The sequence below is a fragment of the Solanum tuberosum genome, unplaced genomic scaffold (assembly GCF_000226075.1).
Source record: "Solanum tuberosum cultivar DM 1-3 516 R44 unplaced genomic scaffold, SolTub_3.0 scf00018, whole genome shotgun sequence".
Taxonomy (NCBI): Eukaryota; Viridiplantae; Streptophyta; class Magnoliopsida; order Solanales; family Solanaceae; genus Solanum; species Solanum tuberosum.
The window spans coordinates 2,288,937-2,301,055 of record NW_006238944.1 but is presented as its reverse complement, the minus strand read 5'-3'; the positions used below and the strand labels follow the sequence as shown (position 1 = coordinate 2,301,055).

Here is a 12,119-nt window from a genome sequence, read left to right as displayed (position 1 = left end):
GCTTGATTACTATTTATTGAAGCATGTTGGGCCTTAGCTTAGGTTTGAATAGGGCTTGCCTTAGAAATGCGTGATTCAGAACTGATAAGCCTTAGTTTTACCCCGACGTCGCTCGACCGGCTTAGATCCCTGTAGACTGGTGTAGCAGACTAGAGTATGATAGTTTGGGCCTTATCTAGGCGATACGCTTGCTCCGACGTTAGTTATCTTTATTGCTCCGATGCTACGGCTTCACGTGTTACATCGGCGATACTGGGTTTCGCTTCGTGATTTGAAGTTGGTTTTCGATTCGGTTCCAAGGACTTACATTGATTGGCTAAGTGTGAACGGCGTTCCATGGACATTTATGATCATGGATCGATTGAGACTCTTTCAGCAGCTACATTGGCACCTTTGTCGGGCATCCGGATTCGAGCTCCGGCCTCGACTTCATTGATATTTTCGAAAAGCATCCGGTTCAAGGTCCAGCCTCGATCACCCGGATACTTATATAAAGCATCCGGTTAGAGGTCCGGCCTCAGTTACTTGATACTTGTGATTGGTTACTTGGGTACTTCTAGTGAGCATCCGGTTCGAGGTCCGGCCTGGGGAAGATTTGTATTGTATAATTATAATTGTATAGGACGAAGAGATATATATTTGTCTGTGTATATACAGTTTCTCTCATTTTATACAAACACTAACACAATTTTATACATTTGTGTTTGTATAAAATGAGAGAGGCGAGTGAGAGTAGCGAGCGAGATCAGGGAGAGTGGCGAGCGAGATTTATGGGGAGAGAGGCGAGTGGCAAATTGTTTGCTACAAATTAGAATATAAATAAAACTGTGATTATAACATTTATTTTGAATTAATAATTTACTATTTTGTACAATTTCCCAAAAAAAATACAAGTACCCAAAAACATAAGTGGTACGAGTAAAAATGACAGAAATTTTGAAATTTTAAAATTACCTCTTGATAAAAAATATCATGTCATTACCTATCTGCTTCAAACCTCTTATTTTAAGTAGGATATCAAAAAAAAAAAAGGAAAAATATTTAAAATACCCATTATTTTTTGTCTAATAATTACCTTTATCCTTCGTTATATTATCAAAATCATTTATATCCCCGTTGTTATTAAACTTACTGTCACGACCCAGGGGTACACGCTAGATGTAACATGGCGTACTTGACCCCGAAGAGATCTCATACAAGCCACTTAGCATATCATAACATAACATAAGATAATAGAAAAGTATGAAAAATTTAAAAACTTTATCCATACAATCGAAGTCTTTTTTTTTAAAAAAGCAAGCGAAAGTCTTTCTACACTTTGTCTCAAATCATCTATTACAACTTCGAATAACTCTTGGGACACAGCCCATACAATACTCTCAAAACATAAAGAAAGAAATATATAAAAGGAAATGGTGGCTTTATCCTCAATGCTATGAGGACTCACCAAGTCTTCAACTCCTTGCACTTCTAGAAACCTATCTTCAAGAATGGAACTCAAATTACCGGACCCTATATTTGATGAGAATGTATGCCTTGTATGCATTAGTACAAAAGTACTAAATATGATAGCTAGCATAACACCATAAGAGCATAATATAAGGTTAGTCAACATAAGACATAATCCACAAGCATAAGAGATAATAACATGATCATAAGCATAATCTCCAACATAGACATAATGTAAGCATTAGTCATCATAAAGCATAGTCCATATACATAGTCAAGTCTTAGACTTTCATACCATAAGAGAGTCATTTTGTAAGTAGCTTTAAGTTATACTTGTGCAATGCATGAATAAGACCTCGTAATCCAATCCACACTAAGTTTCACCTTAGGCTATCATACATACTTACCATTTTTGATCTCATCCTTGGCTTAATTCTCATAACCAAGGGAATCTCTCACCTTTAGTCAATCATAACAAGGAAGGCAACTATAGCACAATCATATCTAAACATACCTCATATAAGAGAACACTTCCTTAGGTAACCTTAAGTCATACTTGTGCAATGCATGAATAAGACCCCATAATCCTACCTATGCTAAGTACCACTTTTAGGTCCTCATATTCATACTTCTTGATTTGGAGGCCAGTCCCCCTTTTTAAGACATTGGAACCCTAGAAGATACTTCTTTAAATATGTCTTAGTCCCTCTTCTTTACTTTTGAACACTATGAAATACTTACTCAAACATGTCTAAGTTCATTATGTTTGAACACTTGAGATGCTTTCTCAAGCATATCCTAGTTCATTATGTTAGAACACTTGAGATGCTTCATTAAGCATGTCTTAGTTCTTTATTAACTTGGAACACTTCGAGATACTTCTTTAAATATGTCTTAGCTTCATAATAATCTTGTACTAATTGAGAATATCGCCTTAACCGACATGAGACCACATGAGCTATCACATGATCTCCTCTGATGTTACCCACACCGAGAAGGATTGGTCTACTTGCCTAGGGTAGAACCGATTTGTTAGCTTAGTTGGACCCACTAGATAACTTTCCTACGAGGCACGTAGTTATAGGATACAAAGATTCTACTAGGAAACCCAGACTCCACTTGTGAGGGACTCCATCTTATGAGATATACTTTGGGAAACTCGGACTCTACTTGTGAGAATTCCCATCTTGGAAGCTGGACTCAACTAGGTAAAAGCTTTCATCTCAATTCAATATCTACTAGTTGCTAGGAATACATCGCACAAGATAGCTTATTAAGTTCTTACTTAATTCATGACTCATGGAGGGATGTCCTTGACAACCCATCCATGTTTCAAGTGCTTCTATCACTTTATACATTTGAACATTCTTAATTCAACATATTAGCTTTACTCCCAAAGCCCTAACACTCAATAGTACTCATGACTACAAGCCCTACTCTCAAAGCTTTACCTCCTACCAACATCATTCATACCTAGATTTCAAGGCAATCTAATCACATTCTTCATTATCAAGTGATTCTAGTCATAAATCATCATAAAGGTTCAACTTCAAGCTTTACTAATCAAGATCCATCATATATACTATAATCTAATTCAATTCATGTTTACAAGCTTTCATTCATGAACCATTACTAAACAAATCATCAATTCTAGAAGATCATCAATAAATTCTCAATTTCCCCCTTCCCAAGGCACAAACCCACATTATTACAATTTCATCGATTAAACTAGGGTTAGACATGGAAAATATATAATATCATCATAATAGCATGATTCAATAATAAATCAATCATAAACAAGTATTATCCACTTAATTGGAATCATACTCAACTTAACCCACAATATTGGAAGGAACCCTAACTTGAATTAGGGGTTCATCTGCACAATTGGGGGAAAGCTAGGGGGCTCCATGGATGGAAGAATCCATGGATGAATAAGCTATCATATCTTGATTATAAAGCCCTAAAAAATCTTGCATCAATGGAGAAATTTGACCTTGCTTGACCCTCTCTTTCTCTTCTTCTTTTTCTTCTAGAGAGAGGATTTTTTAGAGGAAGAACTTGGGGTTTGATTTGGGTTTAGGAACTAATGACTTAATTGAGGGTGGTTAAAGGGTTAAAATAGTTTATATGGGGTTCTAAAACCATACAAAACGACCTCACTTACTAACCACCTAATTTGGAATTTACTAAAAAGTCCTTCACTAGGCAGCCATGGTGCCAGGCACCACAGGGCTCACGAGCCATGGTCCTGCCCATGGTCCTTGGGCAGTGGCTTGGCTAAGCGGCTTTGGCCTCCACAAAACTAAGGCTTCTTCATGAGCCTTCCCACAAGTCGTGGTCTTTACTACTGGCCATGAAGTGGCTCGTGAAAATGAGCCACTTTGAGGCAGCTTAAGGGTAGCTACTGCCTTAGCCACCACGAGCCATGGTGGTGGTCGTGAAGTGGAGTAGTGCTAGGCAGCCTTGTCCCTTGGCTCGGGCCTTGATCTTTGGCCTTGGCTCTTGCCCCCTGCCTTGGCCCATGTTGCCCTCAAACTTAACCCTAGATGGTCTACTAGACTACGGGGCGTTACAATATCTCCCCCCAGGGAACATTCGTCCTCGAATGACGATTCTAGGCACTTCTTAAGGTCACGACTCTAGACTAGCAACCCATCATACATGCAACTCATCTAAATGCACATAAACAAAGGAACACTCAATGCAACACAAGGGAGTATGAACTACATCTACCAACCCAAAATGCATGAAATTCTATATCTACTCATTTTTAAGGAGGAACTACCATCTCCTAACTAAAACATGCTTAACATACACTCATGGAGCCTATATGCAATTTACTCTCAAAAAGCATTCATTCAAGGAGGAAATCTTTCAACTCCAAACTAAGGCATGCTCATTAATTCATCTCATGAAGTCTATAGGCAACTCTACTCAATGCACTACAACATGAGGTAAAACAATGCACATAAGTAATTTCTATCAAGACCTAAACTTTTTCATGGACATGCATACAAGGAAATCATGGCCACACATAAACAAACATTAGCCTTGCTATCTAGGCACGCCATCTCCCCCTTGGAAGTAAGTCTATACAAGCTCTTCTAAACATCATTCACACTAAGGACAACTTCAAAGCCTAACATATCAAGTCACAAAAGACCAAACAATATCGGAATCTAATAAAGCATGAAACACATACCGGTAGTCACCTTAGGAGGTCACTCTTGATCATTTTTAGCTTGGAGAGCATATGACTTAATTTGCTTTCTCTCTCTTCCCCTAGCGGTAATTAAGTATCGGGTAATTTCTCATTTTGTGGCCACTCCTACCACAGCCATAACATCCTTCCATACCGGCCAAACATCTATCCTTATGTCTATTGTCACATCTAGCACAAGTAGGAAATAGGTGTCTACTATCCTTTCTTTGAGACTTAGGGTTAGACACCCTTTCTAGGTTATGTCTTGGGGAATTCTTAGAGGGACCTTGTCCAGAGAACCTTTCAAGAGGAGAACTATCATCATCAATCTTAAACCTCTTTTTCTCCCTAAACCTTTCTTCACGTTTATCTTCCTCAGTTTGATGAGCATAAATCATACATACCATGATCAAGCATGGCCATACGACATTCTTCTACTACTAAATCGGACAATCCCGACACAAACTTACTCATTCCCGACCTAGGATCGGACACTAGAATTGGAGCATACTTAGACAATTGGGTGAACCTCAATTCATATTCCTTAACACTCATACCACCTTGCCTAAGGGTAATGAACTCAAGCACCAAAGCTTCTCTCATCTCTAAAGGGAAGAACCTATCTAGAAAGGCACTCTTGAACCCTTCCCACTCTATGGGACCCATTCCTACCGGTCTAAACTTTTTCCAGTTATTAAATCAAACTTGAGCAACCCTTTTGAGTTGATAAGAAGCCAACTCCGCCTTCTCTACCGGAGTTACTACCACAAACTCTTTTATTAATTCAACATAACATACATAAATATGATTTAAAAGAAAAAAAAATAACTTTATAACCTTACTCAACAAAGAATTCTACTTTAATTTAAAAATTAGAATACAAATAAAATTATGCTAATGAAAAAATAAACATAACATAAAATAATTGATAATACAAAAAATTGCATGGAATCACATGAACTCATGAAGTAAAGGTTGAAAATGAGAAGAAAATGAAATATAAATAATAATAATAATAATAATAATTAAAAAAAAAAAAACTTTTAGAACATTTTAGAATAATAAAAAAATAAAAATTCAAAATAATAAAAATAAAATATAAATGAAAATGAAAAAAAATTAAAAATTAAAATTGAAAAATAATCAATTTGTAATTATGTAATTATCATAATTTACGGTCCCTCCGTGTGAATCGAAAATTATACTTACCCAATCGATTACACTCAATTACCTGCGGTAAGGTTTGCGGCGTTGTTATGATGTAATATAAGAGGGAGAGAATAAGAGCTTTTAGGTGACAAGTGCGCCTGTTTAGCCACCTATTCAACTAAATCTTTTTCCATGGCAGCATGCATGCGCTTTCGTGTTTGCCGTTATTTATTCCCAACTTTTGGCATCTTTCTGAAGAGTTTGTGATATTACCAATTATGAATTTAATATTTTAAAATATGGATATATTATTAAAAAGAAGAAGAAAAAATATGTTAAGTGAATATTGAATCCTAATTCTCAAGGGAAACAATTCAACATTCAATTAATTGTTGGTATTTTAACATTTTTGAAATATATACATAACTATCAAAAAACAATAAAAAAATTACGGATTCAAGTGCCTAAAATTTTTACCTATATTCGCCCATGTTGAAGGTGATCCGACTTCCTTCTTTGCCTCATAAATTATTTATTTTTTCTTGTTTGTCTAATTCGAGTTATAAATGAGTATCGTACAATTTAATTGTTTTATAAGTCATATAATTGCATTAATCTATATTTGTTGTTTTTAGTTTATGTGATATAATTAAAAATTTTGAGATTAATTAAAATTTTCTTTGATGGGAACTTTTTTTATTTGTTTTAAAATATTTTAAGTTGTTAATTTATTTTGATTTACAGTACTTTTTATTAATTTCTAAATATTTAATTTTTATTTTAGAAAATGTAAAACATCATGATCAAATATAATCAAAATTTAGAAGTTTGAATTTTGAAATTTCAATTGTGTCATATAAATTGGGATAAAAGGGAGTATTATGTAAATAAGTGAATATTATAACAATTAGAAAAAATAAATCAAGGTACTTGATGTGCCTTTTCTTTTCTTATCCATCTTGATACTGTTAGAGATTATTTTTTTTGGTAGAATATGATAGGATAGGATATTCATGAGATTAGTTATTTTATTCTTAAAATAAAATAGATAGTTTTCATTGTTTCAAATTTTAAATGATGAGATAAAGTAATTTAAATTAATTAATTATCATAATTAATTATAGGATAAATTACAGAAATACACACCTTTTGTTTCACTTATTTCCATTATCCCCTATTACTTTTAAAAATCTCCAAAATCCCTTATTTCTTTGATGTATTCGAGTTGCATATTAATGTATCCGAACCAGTATTTAATGTATCTGAGCTACATATTATGTATCAGAGCTAGTTTTTAATGTATTTGAGCTACATATTAATGTATCCGAGATAGTATTTAATGTATCCGAGCTTCAATTATTGTATTCGGGTTTTTTAATTTTTAAGGGATTAATGTAATTAGAAACTTATTAGGTATAAATTGTAATTTCATATTAAAACTATGAGATTTATGTAATTTACCCATTATATATATAATAAAATAATTTCATGTTTTTCCAACAAAATTGATTACTTGCTATTGAAAATTACCAGAACCAATTTAGTTATAATAGTAGTATTATCAAAAAACGTGGTGCGGTGGATAGAGCTATTGTTCCCTTAACTAGAGATTTTGAATTCAAATTCAGGATATAAAAAATCTTTAATAAAAAGCGCTTCTCCCCAAATAGGGTTCTATGCGGCACGAAGCCAAATTAGTTGTGCTCTAATGTAAATTCGAATTCATGACACTCAAGAGAAATAAAAAATAAAATAAAATTTAACAAATGCAGAGTAAGTAGGCGTTTGGCCATGCGATACCATATCACGATATGGAATCGTGAGATGGAATCAACATTTGGAAATGCGATTTTACGCTGATTCCATCTCATAATTCCATATCATGAGATGTGATTCCATATTCTCCAAAAACCATGATATGGGAATTCCATATCATGATTTGAGATATTTTTAATACAAAAAATTGATCCACAAGTTTATATTTTGTTAAAACAACCCACATTTATATCTACTAACCATTTATTTCATATGTAAATAAAATTTATAATCACATCATTACTTTTTAAAATTTATTATTTTCACCAACATATAGTCACTTTAACTCACAACTGAGTGTTGAGTAATAAACTTGTTCTCTTCATTTACTCAAACACCTAATTTATTACTTCTACCGTTTTGTATTTAATACAACTCAAAGTAACAATGTTGGTTCGTCTTCTCGGTCACATGATTGAGAAATGCAGGTTCAACGTGAGGAAATTGTCCGTACTATGTGGGAGAATTTTATTAAAGACCAGTACACTACAATTTATGTTCATTTTTGTTATTGAATTAAAGTTAGATGAAACAGTTATTTAAGTGGAGAACAAAGCTTTGTAATAATTTATTATGCGATTTTATAATTTTTTGTTTATTTGGTAAGATTGAATAAACAATTTGGGCTATTTTAATAGTTTTACAACTTATGAAATTCTTATGTTTATGAGAAAATATACAACACAAAAAATTTCATATCGCATGTCCAAATAAAACTTCAATTTCATCTCATAATTCCATATTATGATATCATATCATTATTCTATATTATGATACCATATCGCATGGTCAAATGGGCCCTAAGTTTGGATGTTAATTTTATGGAAAAATTACTTAAATACACAACACTTCTTTACCTATTTTCAATATTTCCCTACTCTTTTACTAAAATACAAAAATCCCTTATTTTCCCCCAACAACTTAACCGGATACTTTATTAGTTTAAGTATCCGCCCGTTATTAATTAAAGTATCCGCGCTGCTATATTATGCATCCGCCCGTTAATTACGTATCCGTGCTGCTAACAACTTAATAATTTAAGTATCCACACTGCTATATTATGTATCCGAAAAACACTAAAAAAAGGGATTTTTGGTAATTAATGAAAGAGTAGGGAAAGGAAGTAATTTCTTTCTTATACTATGTCATTTGCCTAATTTTTACATCGCTGCTATATTAAGTATCCACATTGCTATATTATGTATCCGAAAAATACTAAAAAAGGGATTTTTGGTAATTAATGAAAGAGTAGGGAAAGGAAGTAATTTCTTTCTTATACTATGTCATTTGCCTAATTTTTACTAATTTTATATGTTTCATTCTGAATTCATTCCAAGGCCCAAGGCGAAAAATAAATAAATTATGAATCGTTATTTCTTATACATATATACATTTTTTTAAATTATTGTCAGTATAGTTAACTACTTATGAGGAAATCAATGATTTTATTTATAAAGATATAATAATGAATTCATTAAAGTTGAAATTAGTTGGGATAGTCCGTTGTCAAATCTCTACGTCAAGACTGCCACGCTAGCAAATTTCGCGGCAAAATTTGGATGTTAACTCAAAGCTTTTACCCACGTGTCCGCTAATTCGCTTCTACACACGTGGAACCCCTGCTAAAATATCACCATGAAATTTTTATTCTTTCATTTTTACCTAATAAATTCTGTATTTTATTTTACTTTTTATACATACTATTTTGTGTTTTAATTTATGGAATGATTTTTTAATTTATTTTGATCTTTTTAATTATATTCAAATTTAATTATATTAATATTCAATATTTTCTTGGGAAAAAGGACGAATATATCCGAACTATTGTAAATGTTATCTAGATACCATTCGTTATACTTTTGAGACATTGATGCCCCTGCCGTCCAAAAACTAGAGCATATATACCTTTTATACTAACGGACATATACATGTCATAATCTTATCCATCGATCCGACATTTATTAAATATTGAATCGGCGGATAAGATTGCGCCACATGTCCCTATTTAGCCTTCTGTTAGAATGAAAGACATATATACTCTAGTTTTTGGATGGCAGGGGCACTAATGTCCCAAAAGTATGACAGAAGGTATCTGCAAATCATTTATGATAATTCGGAGGTATATTTGTCCCTTTTCCCTATTTTCTTTAATTAACATTTTAATAAAGGGAACAAAGACAAATATATCCCCGAACTATCATAAATGATATGCAGATACCCTCCGTCATACTTTTGGGATATTGGTGCCCCTGCCGTCCAAAAACTGGAGCATATATATATACCCATTAATTAGGAATATTCTTAGCCCTTTAATCAGTGGCGGACCCAGGATTTGTGTTCAGGGGGTTTGAAAAATAAAAGTATAAACGTGTAAATAAGTCTTTAGAAATGGGAACCTTGAATTTTTTTGGGTTTACACAACCACACTTCTAGCACGTTTTTTTTTTAAACAAAAAAACTTGAAAAACAGAACTGAAAATTAAAAAAATAAAAAATAAAACGCTATCACAGGGATTCAAACTGGTGACGTGAAGCTTAATTTCAGAAGGACTTGCCACTGCACCATCATTTTCTCCTTGTTATTGAGAGGGTTCAATATATATATATCTATAAAAATACAGAAAATTTATCTTATATATATAGTATAATTTTTTGCCAAGGGGGTTTGGGTGAACCCCTGGATCCCAGGTGGGCATTTAATTAATGCGTAAATCATGGACTTAACGATTTAACTTCACCTGCGTGACAAGGATGACCAGATACAGTTGTATTATCGCGTGTGTGCCGTGTGTCACATGATCCACGTGCATAACCACTGTTTGTACACTTGTAAACTTGTCCAACTATAAATAAAAATGTCGTCCTATTTTAATTAAATACTACTGCCTAATACTTTCCCTTTTTGGCCTAAGGGCAAATCTTACCTTTTTAAAGGAGAAGAAAAAAGGTACTGATGATGGCGGAATGTGTAGAATCAAAGAAATCAATAGTTGGACGTTCGAGAAAAGGTTGCATGAGAGGTAAAGGCGGTCCAGAAAACGCGTTGTGCACATATAGAGGAGTGAGACAAAGAACATGGGGCAAATGGGTAGCTGAAATAAGAGAACCAAATCGTGGAGCACGAATTTGGTTAGGCACTTTCAATACATCAGTCGAAGCAGCCAGAGCCTATGATGACGCAGCACGCCGGCTTTATGGTTCTGATGCGAAGCTCAATCTCTCAGAAGAAGAAGAATCAATAATTTCTTCGGACACAGAAATTAGTTGCATGGAAAACAACATAATCGAGGAATGTTCTGTACTTGAGGAAGCATCCATATTTAAAGATGGAAACGGGGAGTATTTGGTGTGGGATACGCCCGCACCTAATTTGCTTGGCTTGGATTTTCATGGAGACGCTACATCTTTCAATTGGACTGATGAACCTGAAATCATGTATTGATTTTGAGTCCTTACTTGTCTAGTAACTCTTTGGTTTCAATTTTCTTCTTCCTTTTCATTTTAAATTGTGGGGAGAAAAAAACGAAATTTCTAGCTAGTATAGTTAGTTAGTAGGTTTATTAGGCTTTTTCCTTTTTGTAATTTCTTTCTAGTTAGAAATAGTAAAATTGGTCCACTGGTATATATTATTACTAAATAATAAAGGTTATTGTACTGTGTGTATTGGATTTTGTTTTACTGTGTATAATAATTAATTAATTCAATTTTGGAAATGATAATCATACAAATATTTTACAGAGCTCTCCTAAAGCGGAGGATATTTTATATTTTTATTATTACAGAGAAGAGCAAAAACATTTGTTGAGAAACTTATTTCTAACAAAATACGTTATCACAACTGTCTATGATGAAAAATGTGTTGATAATTTTAAAATTTAGTGGAAATAGGGATAGATCAATTTATAAAATTGTACATGAAAACGAAAGAAAAGCGGAAGAAAGAAAAGCGGAAAATAGTAAAAACAAGAACAAGATAAAGCAGAAAACTTATTCTTCTATTAAAATCCCCAAAATCTGATTGTCACGTGTACAAACCACTGCTTTCAAAATCAGGTACTTTCTTGGTTTGGAATTTTCTAGGAGTGAGGCAGACATTCTTATCTACCAGAGGAAGTATGCTTTATAGTTAATAGCAGACATGGTTTAGCAGTAGCTAAACCAATGTCCACACCACACTTATGGAACTAAACCTAAAACTCACCACAACTGAGTTTGATGCCAACATTAACATAGATTGTCATTTCATTCGAAAGAAGATACAAAATGACTTACTTGTTACTGATTATTTGCCATCATAAGACCGGCCTTGGGAAGAGTTTTCCTCATTGCCCAAGCTAGGAATGAAGAATATCTCTTAGCTTGAAGGGGGGTTTAAAGAATTAAACAAGTGTACTGTGGATGTAAATTGATGAATTGGTGGTGTCACAGTTGTACAGTTAGTTAGGACCAATCAGTAAATTGGTTAGAAGAGTCAGTTAGTATGTTGAGTTGGTTAGACCAC

The 12,119-nt window shown here is 33.5% G+C and overlaps 1 protein-coding gene across 1 annotated transcript; it reads left to right on the top strand.

The window, feature by feature from the left end:
- Positions 1-10,512: 10,512 nt before the first annotated feature.
- LOC107058328 (dehydration-responsive element-binding protein 2G-like) lies at positions 10,513-11,230 on the top strand. The gene has a single exon (XM_015303895.1). The coding sequence runs from the start codon at positions 10,572-10,574 to the stop codon at positions 11,058-11,060; it is 489 nt and encodes a 162-aa protein (XP_015159381.1). The 5' UTR covers positions 10,513-10,571; the 3' UTR covers positions 11,061-11,230.
- Positions 11,231-12,119: the final 889 nt, after the last annotated feature.

Bases quoted from the DNA above. Each gene is read 5' to 3' on its own strand.
- LOC107058328 (XM_015303895.1), top strand. From the start codon at position 10,572: ATGATGGCGGAATGTGTAGAATCAAAGAAATCAATAGTTGGACGTTCG.